Below are 20,697 nucleotides of genomic sequence, written 5' to 3'. Positions count from 1 at the left end.
GTTTGTCGTAGAGACTTGCGGGTTGTGGCATTGTACTCAGTAGGGATATCCTCTTTCATTGGTCTATGTTGACCATTCCCCCGATCATTAGGCCACACCCCCTTATGCCACGCCCCCTTTTTGTATATTTTGAACCGTTTGTCGTAGAGACTTTTGCGGGTTGTGCCATTGTACTCAGTAGGGATATCCTCTTTCATTGGTCTATGTTGACCACTCCCCCGATCATTAGGCCACACACCCTTTTTGTATCTCTTGAACCGTTTGTCGTAGAGACTTGCGGGTTGTGCCATTGTACTCAGTAGGGATATCCTCTTTCATTGGTCTATGTTGACCACTCCCCTGATCCTTAGGCCAGGCCCCCTTTTTGTATCTTTTGAACCGTTTGTCGTAGAGACTTGCGGGTTGTACCATTGTACTCAGTAGGGATATCCTCTTTCATTGGTCTATATTAACCATGTCCTTAGGCCGCGCCCCCTTTTTGTATCTTTTTAACCGTTTGTCATAGAGACAATACAGACCCTCTCCCGTTGGCCGGCGGTGCACAGGCATCACCCACACTTTCACAATTTCCTGCGCGGAATTGTCTATTTTTTGTCTATTTGTCTAATTGTCTATTTTTTTATTTAAATGTTTTAATTAAAAACGAAGGTTCGAACGTCCATTCGAAAAACCCTGACGAAGTTTGAATCACTTTATTCAAATTGAGGATTTAGTTTGAGGATATAAAAAAAAAGTATGAATTTTTTTATTTTTTATTTAAATGTTTTAATTAAAAACGAAGGTTCGAACGTCCGTTCGAAAAACCCTGACAAAGTTTGAATCACTTTATTCAAATTGAAGATTTAGTTTGAGGATACATTTTTTTTATAAAAATTAATTAAACAAATTTTTTTATTTAAGTTTTTTAATTAAAAATGAAGGTTCGAACGTCCGTTTGAAGAACCCTGACGAAGTTTGAATCCCAAAAACAGGCTTCGGGGACAGCCTTACCAAACATATTATTTATATTATTCAAATGGGACTCAAACATGTTCAGTTGTGATGTCACAGTATGATGTCATAATAGCACATTCTAGAACATTTGTGATGTCACAGTATGATGTCATAATAGAACATTCTAGAACATTTGTGATGTCACAGTATGATGTCATAATAGAACATTCTAGAACATTTGTGCTGTCACAGTATGATGTCATAATCAAACATTCTAGAACATTTGTGTATTCTCTCAGAAGATCTCATTGTGCATCTTGAAACAGTACTGAACAGATAGACTAAACAACATAGATTGAAGCTTGCATTTCTCAACAAAGGTGCCTTGCCTACCATTTTGCTGTGGAAAGAGAAAATACAGAGACAATACAGACTCCTGTTGGCCAATGGTGCACAGGCATCACCCACACTTTCACAATTTCCCCATGTGGAATTGTCTAGTTTTTTTATTATTATTTATTTTCAATTCATGTTCGAAATAAATAAACACATTCATTCAAGATATTTGGCCTCTCGCGGATCTCACAGCTGTGCCTGTGCAATACTCCAATTCAGCCATTGGCAATTCGGCCATTGGGTGGGTGGTGGCGCTGCTGAGCGGCCCTCACAGCGCGACCGTCAGAGCGCGGCCCTGAGAGCGCCGCTGGGTCTGCGGCTCTGCAGCTTCATACTATTGCACTGCAACAAGCAGGCTGTGACGCACAGGCGGTATCTGGCAATAAAGTTTTTCAAAAACGTGACGTCATTATTTTCCGTCGAGAGGAGAGACACAGCTGATGCATTTTGTACCGCTCGTAATCAAATTACTACACTCTGAAGAATAGATATATACGAGCACAAACTGTACTCGTAGCTTAATATAGACAGCAAATATGTTGCTCAGGAGTAGAATAGCGTCACTATGGCTTGTTATGCAGACTGTGTTTGTGTTCGTGTGGTGTTTCAATGACATGGACTCGGGGCCTAGCACAGGTGTATCGACACAGACCAACGGAGATCGCTTCAAAATCGAGGGAAGAGCAATAGTTCCGGGCTTGAAACCGCAAGATTGGGTTTCGACCGGCCGAGTCCTCGTGGATGGTGAAGAATACGTGGGCTTTTTGCGGTAAGAAGAACCTTTTCTAGGGGACTGTCTCGTTGCTAACTAGGTTAGCATTAGCATGCTAGCTGGGACGCTGTGGAGGTCTGTCGAGCTGCTGACACTGGCGAGCAGCTGTTGAAGTAACAGCAGGCAGCTAACTAACACCAGCCTGGCCGTTTGCTGCTTCTTTTGACATATTATTAACGTATCAATTGTTTTGGAACGAGATGTCTTATCGGACCTAGCTTTGATGCTGAACTGAACTCTCGTCTTCCCGGCCAAGCTGGCGATCATTCAATTCACCAGATGTTTACTTCCGTAGCCCGTTACTCAACCTCTACGAGTTCTCTTTGTTTTGCGTTTCCTGTGGCGCATCGCTGAACACTGCTGTGGCAGAGTCAGAGATTGTCATTTTACGACTTATATCTGCCATTTATTACTGTTTTGCTGGCTAGTAATTCATACATGGGTAACAGTACTGTATATTTGCGTATCGTATATGTCACAAATGTAACTGTACTAAATACCTGTCATGTATGTTGTGTATGTCATAAATCACTATGAATTGAAAATGGGGGACCCTGATGTAAACAAGACACACGTCTTTCTCTGGTCTGCATCCCCTTAACAATTGTGTGTATTGAGCCGTACTGTATTGTACCCATTCTGCAATCTGTTAAATAAAGTTTTCATTCATTCATACAAGTGAGATGAGCATTTATTGTTTCACTTTAGACTGGGTTTCCTTTCCTTGTCTCCTCGTTGCTCTCATCTGAGCGAAGCTGGTTCAACACGTCTTCAAATCACCAGTCGCCTGCGCTTAGTAGCCTAAAAGAGAAGCATGTGTGTTGAAAATCAAATCCTGTGAGACAGGTTATTTATTGTGGGCACTGGACTTGTTTGGACAATGGGAAGGAATGCCATGTAAAGGTTCTTAATCTTATTTCCATTTGTTTTCTTCACCCCCCCCCCCCCTTACAGGACTGATGGCAGCTTTGCTGTAAACGACGTCCCCTCTGGATCCTACGTGGTGGAAGTTGAAACGCCTGGATATAAATTTGAACCAGTCCGTGTTGACATCACATCCAAAGGGAAAATGAGGTAAGACATGATAGTTGTGGGATGTGTGATAAAGGCACGCCGCCAGTAGCACCCTTTCCGTGTAACTCTGATGTAGCTTGTCTCCAATGGACACAAAATGGACATGCCCGTCTGTTATCTGAACCATCAGTCTATATACATGCAGACATTATGGCACATGCGCTCACCGTCTTCTTCAGAGTCAAGACAAGAGGATAGTTTTCCTCTCTGTGCATTCAGTAGAAAGCTATCCATCTGCAAGCTAGCCTAGCTTAGCACAAATTAATGGAAGCAGATGTGGTGGAAAAAGGATATTGTGTAGGATGATGTGACCAATGAATGGGGAAGTGATTTTGGAATTTACCATTTTTAAGCCTAGTTGTTAACTGATGTGCTAAGCTAGATTGCAACCGGATAGCTTTCTACTGAACGCACAGAGAGGACACTGGTACCTGAATGAATGAATGAATGATTTTATTTCTGTTTTTTTTTTTTTTTTTTTTTTATACAAAGCATAGTAGTAGAACTTCCAAAACAATTAAATGACCGAAAAGGTGTAGGCTGCAGCCGAGGCTTATAATTGCCTACCCTTTTTACATTACATTACACTATTTACATTACATTACACTATTTACACAAAACAATAAAATACAAAAAAGAAACATAATTCAGTATATCATTTAGCAAAGGTTACAAACGTTTCATAGTTTTATGTACAAAACGTATACACTTATTTCTTTTTTATATGTTTTTCTTTTTCCCTTTGTCACTATTTGAACACGGCTATGTTATAGATGAAACACCTATCTTCTTGTCTGACTCAATGTTGCCATGTTCCTTTTTAATCTGGTACTAAACCGCCTGCCTTTTCACAGGGCTCGTCTCGTGAACTTCATCAAGACGTCCGAGGTGATCCGCCAGGCTTACCCTCTCCAGATGAGAGCCAATGGTCCACAAACCTACTTCATGAAGAGGGAGACCTGGGGCTGGACTGACTTCCTTATGAACCCCATGGTAAAGTTATCTTGATCTTACCTTACTGGACATGTGTTCTGTTCTGTATATGCCCCGGTGGGGTGGAGGGAAGTAGATGAGTCTCAAAGGGTCACTTGAAGACCTATTACTCTGGCGTAAAGCGGCAGGCAATCAGGAGCAATTTTCTGCATTCTTGTTGCATGGATTCTCTAGGGCTGTGCATTGTCCCTAGGAATACCTTCAACTATGACTAGGCTGAAATGAGTCAAATAAGAATATTAATGATGGAATCATCAAGTTCATTGTGTTTTGTATTTGCTATTATGGGTAGTATCAATATTAAACTATCATTAGGCGTTGGGCTGTGCCCATTTCCCCCAAATCATGAAAAAGACGAGAACCAGTGATGCCTTTTCAGTTCACCCCATATCAATAATGTTGTTTTTCTAATTATTTACTTCCACTCAACTGGAAGTTTGGTAGTCGACAAATTCATAAATCTTTTTGTGGCAATTTTAATAATGAAATTGGTTCTGACGGCCCTAGTGTGCTCTTACCCCGATGGCCCACCAGCCTTGACTTGCACTATTCCTTGATTTTTCTTTTTGTGATTTTATATTTTTTACATTAACCATGACTTCATTAGTAAGCATTCTCATCTGGTGTGCATTACCCCAAATTAAGAGTTAACTGTTGGGCAGCATGTTACTATCTAATTACTATGTACACATTAATAGATAATAATAATAATAATAATAATGACTTGGATTTATATAGCGCTCTTCACTGACCCAGAGCGCTTCACAGAGTCCATTATTCGTTCATACACAGTCATACCGGTGGTGGTAAGCTACAATTGCAGCCAGAGCTGCCCTGAGGCAGACTCACGGAAGCGTGGCGAATAATCAACGCCTACGGCCCCTCCGACCACCACCAACATTCATTCACATGCATACACATTCATACGAGGCAAGTAGGTTAAGTGTCTTGCCCAAGGACACAACGGCAGTGGGATGGACATGGGCTTGAGCCGGATTCGAACCACCAACCCTTGGATCATTGGACAACCCGCTCTACCCCTGAGCCACGCCGCCCCACAGATAGATTAATAGATAGATTAAAAGTGATTGTGACAAGTTTATACAAATTTGAGGCAAAGAATCAACTAAACCAGCTATTTCAGCAAGCATACATATATCTATTATATTGTGCAGTTTGTCTTTCTTAATTCTGTTTTTGTTTAGCCTTATTGTCTTTGACATTTGTGTGCCACCTAATTGTTAGTTACAGTGCTATAGATGGTAGGTACTTTGCTTACTTGAAAACATCCAGACATGACAGTTAAGGTCAGCTGTTGCCGTTCGGCAAAAGGTAACGCAACCTCAAGGTCCAGACCAGCAGACTCCGGTACAGTTTTCCCCCCCAGGCAGTCATACTCGTGAACAAATGACACTAGAGGCCGGCTACCAGCCTGTGACTGGAGTAATGCAGTGATATTTTATGTCTCTACTACTGTTTTGCACACACTACACCCACGTCTCTGTTTATTAAAGGACACAGGCCACTTTGCACCCACCACACTCACACTGTGACTACTACATTGGTATTATTGAAATAAATATATATATATTTACACTGTTTTATTGCTTCTTTGTCCTACTTTATGTTGATGCTGCTGCTTTGCAGAATAACCAAGAACAAATAATTGAACTCCTCTATGCTGTTATAGAAAGACGTGACAATAAAGCTGATTCTGTTGTTTCCACTGTTTGTTCTAATTGAGTGTCTTCATTGCTTCCATAGGTTATGATGATGGTCCTTCCCCTACTGATCATTGTCCTGCTTCCCAAGGTTGTCAACACTAATGACCCAGAGATGAGAAAGGTAAAGTCCCCTTCTGAGCATTGAGTTTACGAGTGCTGTTACTGATCTAATGTAGTTATTTGTGTAATTTAATTTAAGTGTCTACTATGCAGTATGGAATGGGGATGATTAAATGAGTAGTACAATTTTTTTCCCTTCTATTTCTTGCGACGAGTCGCTTAGCCGGTTATGTAACGTCAGATATGAATCATCAGTGAAATGAGTTTGAAATTCCCATCCCTTAGTGTACAGTCTCGGTGGCACATGGGGAAACCTACATTGCCTGTAGGTCAGAGCTAATTCTACCGTTGTGACTTATCATCTCTTGGTCACCTACAGGAAATGGAACAGTCCATGAACATGTTGAACCCCAACCCTGAGCTGCCAGACGTCTCCGAGTTCATGACCAAGCTATTCTCAGGCTCCAAGGCCTCCAGCAAGCCAGGAAGCAGCAGCAAAGGTACCAGGCCAGCTGTAAAGAGGAGGTAGTACCGTACTTGGTCCAGAGAGCTGCCTAAAGAAGGTTCGATGGTTTTGCCATGGAAACGTTTTTTTTTTTTTTTTCAAATGTCTTTTTATCGATTGTGAAACAGGTACAGGGAAAGGAATTTGTTTTTCTGAACAACACTCGCCCATATGACAACCCATCCATCTACCAACATGAAAGACAAACACACAGACGACCACAGCTGACCACAGAAGATATATTCTAAGTTATGGATAAATACAATTTTTAATTATAGTGGATATGATGGACTACTTTAAATTGCAAAAGTGCACGTCGAGCACACATGAAAGGGTGCATCCAATCAAGGATAGAGTCCCATGTGTCATCCATAAAAGTAGAATCTAGGTTCCGTTTCCAAACGGTTCTTATAGCCGCCATTCTGAAATAAGGTAGTAAAGGTCAGACGTAATACCTTGTATTGACTGGAGAACAGGATATAAATTTATTTTTAATTTTTAAAGGGTCTTTCACCCCTATCTAACATATGTTTGGATGTGTAATAAAGGATTGGAATGGATTTTTGCACTGCACTGTAAAGAAAAAGAAAAAAATGTAAACTTGCAAGATATTTTACTCTTTATTTGACATATACATTGTGACTGTTAATGCCTGTTTAATTTCTTATCTAGTTATTTGTTTCACATCCATCTCTCTGGATGGATCTAACTTTCTCCACTAACCTGCCAGTGTGCATCTTCTGCTGCTGCCTCTCAGAATCTTATGTAAATTCTAATTCCACTACTTGAAAGAGAGCATATATAGATATTCAGAGATTTTCTTTGTTGAATTAATGACTGTGAATGAAGATGGATTTGAATTTCAATTATAATAAATACTACAAAAAAAAACTTATTTAAATGCATAATGAATAAATTGTGATGATAACAAGTGTTTTTCTGTTTTGTTTGTTCTGTGAGGAGGGGTGTGACGAATCATTTAAAATCGCTAAATCGCCACCCCAGAAATGGTTATATTTCTGTGTTATATTTCCAAAGGCAGTTTGGGGTATGAATGAGCTGTTTATTTTCATCAAGACCATTGGTGGGGTTGACACTTTAGCTGGGAGGTAAACCATTTCTTTGTATGACTTATTGTCCTCGGGAGAGAGCGCAGTGTTGACTAGTTAAACTCCCAGAGCTGCTTTAAGGTGCGTCTCTGGTGATTAATGCCTATTATTATAAGTGAGTTGTACTGGAGAAAACCTGTTGATGTAATGCTCACCACCTGTGTTAGCATGGGGCCAGTGAGCTGTTGTGTGCCTGGAGGTAGTGTGGAGATCTTGTGGTCCTTTGAAAGTCACATTAACCATTGAACACTTTCCAGTTGACATGTTTGATGTGCTGAGGCAATAGCCTTCATTACTTGGCACAAGTGACCACTAGTACACAATACGGTATACCCTTGACAATAGGCAAGTCGACAAAAATGGCACCATGCTTTTTTTATGTATGTATTTTACTCTTCAAATCATTATACACAGACTCACAGCCATACAACACAATAGAGGGAGAACAGTGTCAACATTGATTCATTCACAATGCAATTCTTTGCCACCCTCTGAGCAAAACAAAGGCACAGAGTTCAGGGAGAAACGGTTAGCGTTACATTACTAAGGACAGTGCAATTTTACAACAGCCTCACTCATCCATCAGATGGACACTGTCGGGCATATTGGAATTTGTTAAATGTATATGCAGGGTTTCCCACAGGAATTGTATTTAGTCATAGTGGCTTATTGGGGAGAGGGGAGGGGTTACATGTATGGTATCTCACATTAACTTGGCAGTAATACAATTATACTGGCAGATATTTTCTGCACAGATGGCAATACAATATTGATTTATCCAACAAAATATTTCAGTGAAAAATATATTACGATAATATACGATTTTTTTTCTCCATTTCAAACGGGGTTGCCCTCCCGATAACTAGTAACTACAGTAAGAAGCCCTGCAGGGAAACCCTGACGTATGCATGCAGAAATGACAAAGGGGCACATTTTAGTGATAGATTTGCCTCTTTACAACTAGTGTGTAGATCCCATCGCTCAAAGGGATCTTTAAACACATTTTTAATATGTAGGTAGTGTGGGAATGGTTAAGGTCAGGAATAGGTTCATAATCAACTTCTTGATTATGAACCTTCTTAAAAAGTGACAACCTCCATCAAAATGTCCTTCCGAGTGATGGGATCTAAAGGGAGTGCGATATACAAGTATAAACAATCATATACGTCTTAATTTTCATTGTGAAACCGATGCAACATGTAAACATCGTAGAGAGTAGCCCTTGAATACAAGATCAAATGTCATCAAATTAAAACAAATACAACATTCACAAAACAACTTGATATACACAAGGCAATTTACATACCTTTGAAATGCAAAATTCATAATTGGAATCGGGGAAATGGTTTCCCTAACAACACACATAGACATGAATTATGTAAACCTACATTTTGTCCATTATATACAGTGCATGAGTCACAGAAGGGGATTTATTGATCCCAACCTACTGTGTAACCCAGTATTTCCCTACTGGTATATTGTTTTCAGTAGTTGTGGGTTATCAAAGAAAGAACATAACCATTAGTCCTGAAATTAATGTGCATTTATTCTGATTACTCCCTAAAACAGAAATGAATATGTGAACACTTTTATTATAAACATAATTTAGATTTTTTAACTGGGGCCAAGGGACGAATATCAAACCAAAATCTAAATTATTCCCACTGACCATTTTTAGAAAAAAATATTATTGGGGAAATACTGATGTAACTTTTAATCATGAACGTGTCATCATGGGATTCAGGCCATGTTGATTTTTGCGTACAGTTCTGCAACAGCACACCGAACAGGTTGTTTGAACCCTTTCACTACCACACTACAGAAGGTTAACCTTTCACTACCACACTACAGATGGTTAACCTTTCACTACCACACTACAGATGGTTAACCGTCTGTAGTGTGGTAGTGAAAGGGTTAACCTTCCGTATTGTCGCAGTGAAAGGGTTAAATCGTAACATTGCATACAGTACTGCGTGCTAAACATGAGCAGAGCCTGTCATTTACAGTGTTCTGAAAGCAACCTCAGTCAATATGACCTTAATTCAACGTATTTCCGCCCGGTATCAAGTTATTTTCTTGATGTTTGGGGTTTTGCCCACATCAGTACATCTTATCGTCTCCTCTCTTCCTCCTCCACTGGCAGAGCAGCAGCATGCGGAAGGTCTTCTGGAAGGTCTTGTTGCAGAGGGCGTAGCACATGGGGTTGATGGTGCTGTTGACGTAGCACAGCCAGTAGCCCAGGTGCCAGAGGGAGGGGGGGATGCACTCTGAGCAGAAGGTGGAGATTAGCACCATGATGTTATATGGTGTCCACGTCAGGATGAAAGCTAGGAGGATGGCACTGAGGGTCTGGGCTGCCTTCTTCTCCTTAATCAGCACCATCCTCTTCCTCTTGGTGATCTGGTTCTTCAGGACAAGGTCCATGGGTTTGGAGGTGGAAGAAGGCAAGGAGTTCTTGACAGTCTGCCCTGTTTCAGGGGGACACGGTGGATCAGCGTTATCACAGTTTCTATCCTTTTCTGTGCTGCTCTCGTCCTTCGCCATTGAGACGGGTTTGAACTTGTACGAGATGCACTTCTTGCTGTTCTTTTTCGGGGAACCGGAAAAACACCTGCCCTCTTCGTGATCAGTCGACTGCCCGTTCTCGCCACTTTGACCTTTGAATGACCCCTGTGGGGTTTCCATAGAAACATGGCGCTCATCCTCCTCAGACGAGGTGTAGCTGTTGAAAGAGGTGATCTGGTCTGCTTTGGCCCATACTTCGTCTGACCTGATGGTGGTCTGAGTGGTGTTACTCTGGTTAGAAGAGGACCAGGAAGCCTGGTTCCTGGCCTTCCTATCACTGGAGAAGCCAAAGCATGACTGAATGATGGTTTTCTGTGGTCTAGCTCCCTCTGGAATAGCAGAGGATGCCAGTCCCTGGAGCTCCGCCAGGTCCTTGGTCCGTCTTTCTGTCTCCTTGTAGATTCTACAATAGAGGATGGTCATGACAGAGACGGGGAAATAGAAAGCAGCGATGGCTGTGACAAATGTGATGACAGGCACAGAGAAGAACTGGATCTGGCACTGGCCCGGAGCAACCTTTCTCTCCCCTACAAAGTACTGCCAGCACAGGATGGGAGGCGCCCACAGAACAAGAGAGACCAGCCACGCCAGGCCAATCATGATAGCAGCTCGCTTCGGCGTCCTTTTGGCCCTGTATGTCAGAGGCCTTGTGATCGAAAAATACCTGTCGAAACTAATGACAAGCAAGTTCATAACTGAGGCATTGCTGGCTACATAATCCAGTGCTAGCCAAAGGTCGCATGCAAGGTTTCCCAGGGACCAGTAACCCATGAGTATATACATGGTGTATAAATTCATGGACAACACTCCTATGATTAGGTCAGCAAAGGCCAAGCTCAGTAGGTAGTAGTTGTTTACAGTCTTCAGTTGACTGTTGACCTTGAAGGACAGCATAACCAGCACATTTCCAATGATAGTTATTAAGCTGACAATGGCTGACACTGTCGCTATGGTGATGGCCTCCCACAGGCTATGGGCATCAGGCTGGATATGTGATGCGTTGGTATTCAAAGTGGTGTTTAAGAGAGAATCCATGGTGTATCTGTCTATGTTACAGTGAACACGCAAGTGACAATTGTCTTTCTGGATCCATTAAGAATGTTCATAGGTTTCCCTGAAATAGAAAGAAGAAACATAATTTAATTTCACTGATTAGATTTTCAGTTTGCTGAATAAAATGATGTAGATGAAAAGATAACCATCCCATTGTAACCCGTGTCTCTATTTTTCATCTACATAATTTAATTGAGCTGTAATTAACACAACACAAGGATTCAGTGTCCTCTGATTACATCACAAGAGGAGATATGCAAACTCATTAACTCTCAATAGCTGTTAAACTAATTGAATGTGTGCAAAACAGTTTAGAGCCTTGGGATATGTAGGAGATTATGTACAAAATAATCTGCATTGTGTGATATAAGGCTAATGTTGATATGCATTGATTTATTTATATCATATATTGTTCCCAAAAGTAGGCTACTTTGTAACTTTATTAATAATTTGATGAATATCAATTTAAGAAAAATATAATGAAACATACCATTAGCCTATGGAGATATCATTGGGTTGAACCATACTGTATTTAAATGAGATGCAGAACAAATAAATGCCTTGAAGATAGTATGTTCAGTCCTTAAAAGTATGTCTTTCAAGGCAAAGTGTCTGTAAGATGTATTGTTTAATGTTCTTCAAGTGCACAATAGTATAAAGGTATTGAAATAAAATGTATGTGGGCCAGCTCATGTTGGGGTTGAGGGAAAGCTCTGTGTATGTATTGGCTAAGGAGGCTTTAGCAAATGAATGTAGCAATTCAAATAAGCAAAGCAGAAGCAAAATGTGTAACGTTATGGAAGCTAGTGATACAGGAGTAGCCTATTGGGATAGAGAAGTGAAAGGTAGGCATCTATACCAAATTCAGAGACAAGTCAATGCTAACAGGACATAATGTATGAATTAAATACAACGTTAATTGTGAAGCACCCTACAGGTCTGTGTGACTGATCACTGCCAGCCCAGGAAGAGGAGTCTGGAACAACGTCATTTTCATTATTGATTGTGGTAGCTAGGTAAGGGAAAGTGAGTTTGATTGATTGATTGAAAAGTTTATTAACAGATTGCAGAATGGGTACAGTACAGTACAGCTCAATACATACAATTGTTAAGGGGATGCAGACCAGAGAAAGACTTTCGACTTGTTTACATCAGGGTCCCCCATTTTCAATTCATCATAACATATATGACATACATGACATACAGATAGACAGTACTGCTACATCTATACATTTATGACATATCAGATTTGCAAATACAGTACTGTTTGTGATACAAAAGTGTCCAGAAAAGGAGTGTATATACATTTGGCATAGAAACTGTACATTGGAGGAGGTTGGTTGGGTGGGGTGGGGTTGGGTGGGTTGGGTGAGGGCTGTACATTGGAGGTGGGGGGGGGGGGTTGGGAAGGGGACACACACACATTTTACACTGTACATTTGAATATTGACAAAGCCTTACTTGGTCATTTACTGTACAACTAGGTTAGGACATTTGTAGGGGCCAGTTTCGAATTGCAGTCTCACGTAGGTGTTTTTTGAGAGTGTTTTTGAAGGTGGGTAGTGATTCACATTCCTTTACAGCTTTAGGCAGGGCGTTCCACATTGATGTGGCATAATTGCGAAACGTGTTTAGTCCCTTGTTTGATCCGAATCTGGGTTTTACATGATTTGTGGAGCTCCCTCTGGTGTTGTGATCGTGGTATTCACTGACCTTTGGGAAGTATTTTGACATGTACATGGGTACCTTGGTTGCGTAGTGTATCTTGTAGACCAGGCCCATTGCAAGTTGCTGTACTCTGTCGTCTACTCTAAGCCATCCTAGGTTGTCAAAGTGGGCAGGGGTGAGGTGGGTTCTAGGAGTCAGGTCAAGTAGTAGTCTGACTAGCTTGTTTTGAGATGTTTGTAATTTGTTTTTTAGTGCCTTTGAGGTGCTTTGGTACCATGAGGTGCAAGCATAGTCGTAGTACCCTTGAATGAGTGCTCCTGCTAGAGTCTTCAGGGTATTCTTGTTTACCAGAGAGGAGATCCGGTACAAGAATCGCGTTCGTTGGTTGACTTTTTTTATTACATTGGATGCCATTTTGTCACAGGAAAGATTAGCCTCTAGGATGGAACCCAGGTAGGTAATTTCATCTTTCCTTGTGATAATATTAGGCTTGTTCAAGATGGGATAGGCGGACGCAGATCTGCGCAGTTTTTACTACGGCCTCGCCAAGCGCGTTGCATGACGGTTAGAATGTTGTCCGATTTGCTCTGAAAATGTGACGAGGCGAGGCGCGGAACTCCCGCGGGAGCGAGCCGCGCGCAGCCTTCAGAGCGAGGCTCCACAGTACCTCTCAGCCGGCTGCTCCCGGCTGGGAAGCGACTTGCTACGGTCGCGCAAAGCGCCTATTGGCTCAGAAAAGTTGTCAGTCACCAGCCATGTGACAGCCAGGGAGTTATGAGACGTTTGATTGATTGAAAACTTTATTATGTTATGCGTTATCAACTTATCATCATATCATCATGATAAACTTCAAGCTGTCAGACACACACACACACACACACATACAGCAGTGTGTTGTGTGTGCGTGCGGCCAGGAGCGCGCAACAAGATGGTATACATTATGGTATATGAATAGTATATTCCACTGTAGCAGTATATGGTGTGCTGTACATTTGAATCTGATCTAATTTTGCACACGGCCATCGCATTATAATGAGCTGGACAGGTGTGTAATGTGTGTGTGGTGACGTGAAAGCGTATCTGCCGCGCGAGACTAGGCGAGGGGCTCTCGTGAAATCGGCAGTGTCCGCCCTCTTAACTCCTCCCCCGGCTTCACTCGGCTACTCTCGTCTACTAGTCGAGGCAAACCTAAATCCATCTTGAACAAGCCTAATGTCACCCACTGTAACCGAGAAGCCGTCGGTCTTGCTGAGTTTGTTATTTGAACCGAAGAGAATGGACTCTGTTTTGCCCATGTGTAATGATAGTTTGTTGTCGGCGAGCCATATGCAGATTTTGCCTAGTTCCGAGCTGAGGGCTTTTTCAACCTGTAACTTGTTCTTGTCAGAGACCAGCAGGGCTGAGTCGTCCGCAAACAGGAACTAGTTGCAGTCACAAGCTGACGACATGTCATTTGCATAAATTAGGACCGGAGGAGCTGAGAGAAGTGGAAATTGAAGATGTGACATTTAAAAAGATAATCAAGGAAGCAGAAAACATCCGGGGAGAAATATAGTTTATCAATTACATTTGATCATAAAGGAAACAGTTTTGTGGGATACGATTTAAAGTGCTACGCAGATGATGGCGGTAGTGCACCGATAATGGATGCCAACCGCCGTACAAAGTCAACAAGAAGAAGAAGACAATAGGGTCCAGCTGCAGACTCGGAGCCTCGGTCCAGATTGGTACTTCCGCCCTGCCACAGGACTATTAGTCCTGTGACAGGGCTATGCGCTGATTGGCGGAAAGTACGGAAGTATCTCGAAGTACGTCTGACGTATCTCGAATTACGTCTGACGTTTCTCTACGTTAGCGAACATTAAACGTTGTATTCATAAAATAATATAAAATCAGCAGCATGGGGAGGGCCGGGGGGAGGGGAGGTACAGGTAGTAGAAGACATAGAGGTACAGGTCACATAATTATAGTACAGTGGAGAAGTAAAAATAGAATAAAAAGGCAGTGTAAACAATATACAATATTATTAACTCTAATAATAACACGCCTCGCGGGCTCATTATACGAGAGCCGTGGGTCTGCATTGTATAGAGCGGATCCCCCGGCCATATTCAAGCGCTGGAGCGCTTTGCGATGGATCAAACTGTATTAATATAGTAGTAAATAATAGTAGTTGGCTAGTTGCGCGCTTCTGGCCACCTCCCGCAGTGCGCGCATACACACTCTTTTTTTAAGAGGACACATTTAAGTGTAACACCCGGTTGCATTGTTGTTACAACCTAAGCCGTCCGCTAGCACACATTTGAGCATGGAGCGGGGAAGACCTCCGAGAGTCCGCGGAGGGAGCTGGAGAAGAGGTGGAGGCGGTGGAAATGACAGCGAGAGCTCGGGAGGTGAGCACAGGGGCCGAGGAGGGAGAGGAGGCGGCGGCGGTGGAAATGACAGCGAGAGCTCGGGAGGTGAGCACAGGGGCCGAGGAGGGAGAGGAGGCGGCCTCCACCGCGGCCGGGGCAAGAGAGACCACTACCGAGGGCGAGGACGTGGAGTAGGCGGACATGCAGCGAGTTTCCACCGGGTGAGAGAGAGAGACAATGTTTACACAACTACAAGTCACTAACCCAAGTAACGTTAGTTACACACAGGCGAAACTGACAGCATAGTCGTTTATCGGCTTGTTGGGACGTGTTGGTGGGCCTCCACAAATGGGCTAAATATATACAGGCTTATGGGGAACAGTGAATATATCTGTGGTCCAACCACATTCTGGAAACTTGCAACCAGACCAGAGCCATTTATTACCATAATAAATAATGCATAAACTGCTCTGTTTGCAACATGTTGCAATGGTACTGTTGATTGATTGAAAACTGTAACAGATTGCAGAATGGGTACAGTACAGTACAGTACAGCTCATACAAACGACTGCTAAGACTGATGAAGACCAGAACAATTAATTGATTGAAAACTTTATTCACTTTATTAACAGATTGCAGATTGATTAACAGATATGATGAATTGAAAATGGGGGACCCTGATGTAAACAAGACAAAGGTATTTTTATGGTCTGCATCCCCTTAACAATTGTGTGTATTGAGCTGTACTGTATTGTACCCATTCTGCAACCTGTTAATAAAGTTTTCAATCAATCAATTGCAGAATGGGTACAGTACAGCTCAATACAAACAATTGTTAAGGGGATGCAGACCATAAAAATACCTTTGTCTTGTTTACATCAGGGTCCCCCATTTTCAATTCATCATGACATTTTTAGAGACATACAAATATACGGTACTATGTAAGAACTTGTCATGAGATGTAATGTGAATTGAGAGCCTTCATTTGTTAATCACATGGCAAAGGCAATTGTAATGTAGCATTATGTAGGCCTAATTGTTTTTGTATAATATCTTCATCGTCTGTACAATTCTTTGATAGAACATCTGGGACAGTTGTAGCGGTGTCCACTTATAGTGCCTATAACATTTACCGTTGGGCGCCAGACAGGTCTAACCCCTGCCAATGAAGATAAAATTACCTTTTTGATTTGATTAATTAGGCCTATAGCTCCGGCATAAGACTGTACCACATAATAGACAAGTAATATAATAATTTGATTAATAGTAGGTCTGGACTAATGGCCAAGCTAAATACTAGGTTAGTTTGATAACAAAGAAACACTCAGGAGTCATGCTCAATTCAGTCAAAATGTCCATGTATTGGATATTAGTCAAAATCATAAGAAAACATTTTAGAACACAAAACAATTCATTTTCAGACCAGTCCGTTCACGCAGTTCAGTGCATTGGGTGAACAGGTATAGGCATTTGCCAATAGTTCCAACTGTCAAGAGTTCGTGATGACTGCAACGCAACTGTGTGAATTAACGAAAAAATAGAAAGTCTCTAAAGAAAATATGTGTGTGGGTGTGTGATGCGAGAGTAGGGGAAAGAGAGGGGCGTTGGACTTGGGGCTGGAGGGTAGAGAGAGATGTTTGGCTTGGGCTGGAGGGGTAGAGAGAGAGATGTCCCGCGATGATGTCGGGGAGTTCGTGACCCTCTCTGCGCCGCCCCCTATCTCCCTGTCTCCGGCTGTCCCTGAGCAACGACCGGATTGTTAAATGTCCCTTGACTAAGACGGGGAGGACGTGACCCTCTTTGCGCCGCCCCTGTGCCTCAAATAGATTGCTATCAGCTCTATCTTTAATCTTTCAAAATGTTCAGTTGCTATCGCTATTAGCTCTATCTTTAATTTTTCAAAATGTACAGTTGCTATTGCATGCACTCATCTGTGTTCCACTACACACATGAGTGCATGCTTACCAACTGTCCGTCTGCAACACTACTATCACCAACATCTAAGAAGGGAGATCCCCCCTTGAATGGCCCTTCTAAGGTTTCTCTCCTCCACACTGCCTGTGGAGCTTTTTTCCCTATTGTTAGGTTTTAGTGAGTTTTTCCTTACCTTCGCGTGGGGTATGTCTGGGAGTGCTTGCATTCTTTCATTCATTTGCATCCATCTAAAAATGTTTGCACCTTATGGTGTTCTTGTTCTGTTCTTGACTTATTGTTATGTTTTCTTCTTGACTTGTTTAAAGAAGATCTGTACGGCCCATGGGGACATTAACGTGTGTTGTCGGGCCCTATAAATAAATTTGATTTGATTTGATTTGATTTATGTTTGGCTTGGGCTGGAGGGGGTAGAGAGAGAGAGAGAGAGGTTTGGCTTGGGCTGGAGGTTGCAGAGAGAGATATAGAGGCGCGTTTGGCCTGGGCTATGTGTCGCCGTCGTTAGGAAGCTTGGAGAGGGGAATGTTTGAGTCGGAGACGCTTGCGTCACAGCCTCGGAACAGGAGCGCAACAAACAGTGCAGCGTGTACCCTACCGCACCGAAGTCCGCGTTGGGTGAAGATGATCAAACATGATCAAACCTCAAACATAAGCTAGCTGTCGTCAGTGTGTTTTCTCGCTGAATGCTCTCGCACTGTCTATCTTAGATAGAATAGCTTTATAAATAATGGATCCAGAAAGACAATGGGTGGCTGACAGGACTCCCCCGGACTGTCTCTCCATGACCTGGGGGACCCTGATGTAAACAAGACGAAAGTCTTTCTCTGGTCTGCATCCCCTTAACAATTGTGTGTATTGAGCTGTACTTTATTGTACCCATTCTGCAATCTGTTAATAAAATTTTCAATCAATCAATAACCTGTTTTTGGCCTTCCAAGTTTCAGTAGCAATTATTGGCAAATAAGTCTATGTGCTTCATTCTTCTCGTGTGAAAAGTATAGCTAGTAGTACGGGTAAATGAGAGCCATGAGGTTAAATAGGTTTTCTGGAAGTTGTCATGACTAAATGACCCATTAGCTTTTTCTTGTGCTGATGTAGGCTAACTTTTAGAGTGGTTAAAACAAAAATGAAGCATTCAAATCCTGATATTGGTATTACCATGTCGGCAATGTAATTGCTTTGTTGCATTCGGGTCAGTCCCAACTGTGACACACGTTCATTGTGCATCCTATCCTCCATTAGGGTCCAGATGAAGGAGATGATGTGGAGGAGTTGGAGGATGAAGAGATGGAGATCTTTTCCAGGAGGAAACTTGAATCTAACTGGGACCGCTATAAGGAGTCGGAGAGGGAGCAGCCTAGTGATGACACGCCCACTCAGAGAGGAACAGACTACCATATCCTGTTGGAATCAGCAGGTAAGGCCCGGGGGGAGTTTGCCTTTCTCCGGCTGTATATATGTAACACTATGCTACGATTGGCTACATATCACAGCCAGCCGAATGAATAGATGGTGAGATGAATTTAAGATCCCTCAGGTGATCATAAAACGGAATTCTTGGGGCGCCCCGGTGGCGCACCACGTATATGCTCAGCGTAACCACAGCGTCCTGGATTACAAATCCGGCCCAGGACATGCTCTCTCTCTCTCTCTCGCTCTCGCTCTCGTCCTATCTACAATAACGCAGAAAATGCCATAAAAAATATCTTAAAAAAAAAAACAGAATTCTTCTTATTCTGATGCATTCAGTAGTACCAGAAACATTTCTCACGCACTCAACCTGTAGTTGAGTCAAGTTGGTTGGTCCAATTTGGCAAAACTTCAACGGAGAGTCTGTTTTCTGCATGCTGACATCTTAATTTGAACGTTTAAATCCTTATTTTTAGGGATGCCAGATATTCAGCAGATATTCAGTATAAATATGTGATCAAGAATCGTGATGATGCTTTCTAGTCGCCAATTGCGAAAACCAATTGACGACGCAAAGAGGTGAGTCAATTCTCTGCATAGTTGGTGTCATTGTCTCATGCTAACTAACCTAAAGCATGTCGGTGGTGTGGAACCATTAAAAGTGTCTGGGACAGATGTAACAAATGTCATCTGCAATGTAAACTGACCTATAATACTGCTATACCAGCTAGGGATGGGAAAAACTTACAAAATTGCTATTCAATAGTCACTGAGAACTATTTCACAACGAATCGAAGATCTGTCATTGCAAACAGCTAGATGCTAGATTGTCATTGCAAACGGCTAGATGCTAGATTGTCATTGCAAACGGCTAGATGCTTTGGAGTCGGGCCAGGCCAACGTTATTTCCAGTAACAAAAGCATTCATTCCAAAAGTTACATTGTTGATGCTTGAAATGTCAAGCTTCCACGTTAACATATGATTTAGTTTTTACTTAATAGCGAACGTGAGATAATCATCTAAGCAAGCTAACTTAGATAAGTAAGCTACCTGGCTCATTGCAAACAGCTAGATATTTGGACCAGGCTACCGTGGCTGGGCGATATGGCCTAAAAATAAAATCCCAGATACATTTTTTTTAATCCGATTTATGATTTTAATCGATTTTTTTCTCTTGAGAGCTAAAAAAAAAACGTTTTTTATTTGACAAAAATAAAGTATCAAACCAACAAACCAAGATGAATGTCCCTATTGGGATTGAAGTGCAAACCTAACTTTCACTAATCTTCACTTAAAAATATATATATATATATATATATATATATATATATATATATATATATAATATAAAAGGTTACTCTTGATCAAACAAAGATGAATGTCCCTATTGGGATTAATAGTGCAATAACCTGCTTTTTCACCAAACTTCACTTAAAACAAATAAAAGGTGCCTCTTGATAATCAAACAAGAATGAATTTCCCTATTGGGATTAATAAAGTGCAAATCTAACTTTCACCAAACATCACTTTTTGTAAAATAAAAGGTGACTCTTGGGGGAAATTATTATTATTATTAGTGTGGGTGACCTGGGCGAAGCCAGGTTGCCACCCACACTATAGAAATCTATACTATTCTTTATTATTATTCCACCGATTTTGCAAACACTACTCGTGCCAGAGCGTTCACGCCCCATACACGTGAAAGGTATCAAAACGACCGGCTTGCCTATGGCAACAGCGCTATTCAAACTCGGAAAGTTTCACCGCACCGTTTGGCTACGAATCGACTTTAAACAGGAAAATTTCGGTCCCATTGGAAATGCATTGCAAGTTAGAGTGCGGTAGCTGAAATAAATTTTTTTCCACTACCTTGGGTAAATTGCGAGAGATCTCAATTTTGGACGTAGAAAAAAAAAACACATCAAAACGATGACACGGCTGTCTGTTCGCTCACAAAAGAAAAATAAATGGAATTGAACATTTCTATCTCAACTGATGACCATTTGTTTGAAGGTTCTCCTCCCCATAGACCCCAATGTAATCCCACTCTAGGAATACGATGATTTTTGAGCTTTTTCCCCCTTCTGTTCCGATCGCCCCCGAGGCCACAATTGTCGAAGGAATGCCACAATATCGCACACAACCCTT

The 20,697-nt window shown here is 41.8% G+C and overlaps 3 protein-coding genes across 3 annotated transcripts in view; 2 read left to right on the top strand and 1 right to left on the bottom strand.

Moving 5' to 3' along the window:
* Positions 1 to 1,753: 1,753 nt before the first annotated feature.
* emc7b (ER membrane protein complex subunit 7b) lies at positions 1,754 to 7,388 on the top strand. The gene is made up of 5 exons (XM_084315425.1): positions 1,754 to 2,098; positions 3,056 to 3,175; positions 4,030 to 4,168; positions 5,933 to 6,013; positions 6,332 to 7,388. The coding sequence occupies exons 1-5, from the start codon at positions 1,866 to 1,868 to the stop codon at positions 6,479 to 6,481; spliced, it is 723 nt and encodes a 240-aa protein (XP_084171551.1). The 5' UTR covers positions 1,754 to 1,865; the 3' UTR covers positions 6,482 to 7,388.
* A 2,278-nt stretch (positions 7,389 to 9,666) lies between these two features.
* chrm5b (cholinergic receptor, muscarinic 5b) lies at positions 9,667 to 11,127 on the bottom strand (the record flags this gene model as incomplete). The annotated part of the gene is made up of 1 exon (XM_084313881.1): positions 9,667 to 11,127. The coding sequence occupies exon 1, from the start codon at positions 11,023 to 11,025 to the stop codon at positions 9,667 to 9,669; it is 1,359 nt and encodes a 452-aa protein (XP_084170007.1). The 5' UTR covers positions 11,026 to 11,127.
* Positions 11,128 to 15,160: 4,033 nt separating this feature from the next.
* aven (apoptosis, caspase activation inhibitor) overlaps positions 15,161 to 20,697 on the top strand; it is a gene marked incomplete at its 5' end in the record, with an annotated part of 61,871 nt that continues 56,334 nt past the window's right edge. The window contains 2 exons of the mRNA XM_084314213.1: positions 15,161 to 15,427; positions 18,381 to 18,555. Of these exons, the coding sequence (XP_084170339.1) occupies positions 15,161 to 15,427; positions 18,381 to 18,555 (442 nt within the window). The remainder of the gene's footprint in view (positions 15,428 to 18,380; positions 18,556 to 20,697) is intronic.

Source organism: Notolepis coatsorum (assembly GCF_963971535.1).
Source record: "Notolepis coatsorum genome assembly, chromosome: 5".
In the NCBI taxonomy this organism is placed as follows: Eukaryota; Metazoa; Chordata; class Actinopteri; order Aulopiformes; family Paralepididae; genus Notolepis; species Notolepis coatsorum.
The sequence above is the reverse complement of the archived record's forward strand: the minus strand, read 5'-3'. Positions and strand labels throughout refer to the sequence as shown.

Excerpts from the sequence above, each read along its gene's own strand:
- emc7b (XM_084315425.1), top strand. The coding sequence starts at position 1,866 with ATGTTGCTCAGGAGTAGAATAGCGTCACTATGGCTTGTTATGCAGACT. Across the intron at positions 3,176-4,029 it reads ACATCCAAAGGGAAAATGAG|GGCTCGTCTCGTGAACTTCA; the intron begins GTAAGACATGAT and ends GCCTTTTCACAG. Across the intron at positions 6,014-6,331 it reads ATGACCCAGAGATGAGAAAG|GAAATGGAACAGTCCATGAA; the intron begins GTAAAGTCCCCT and ends GGTCACCTACAG.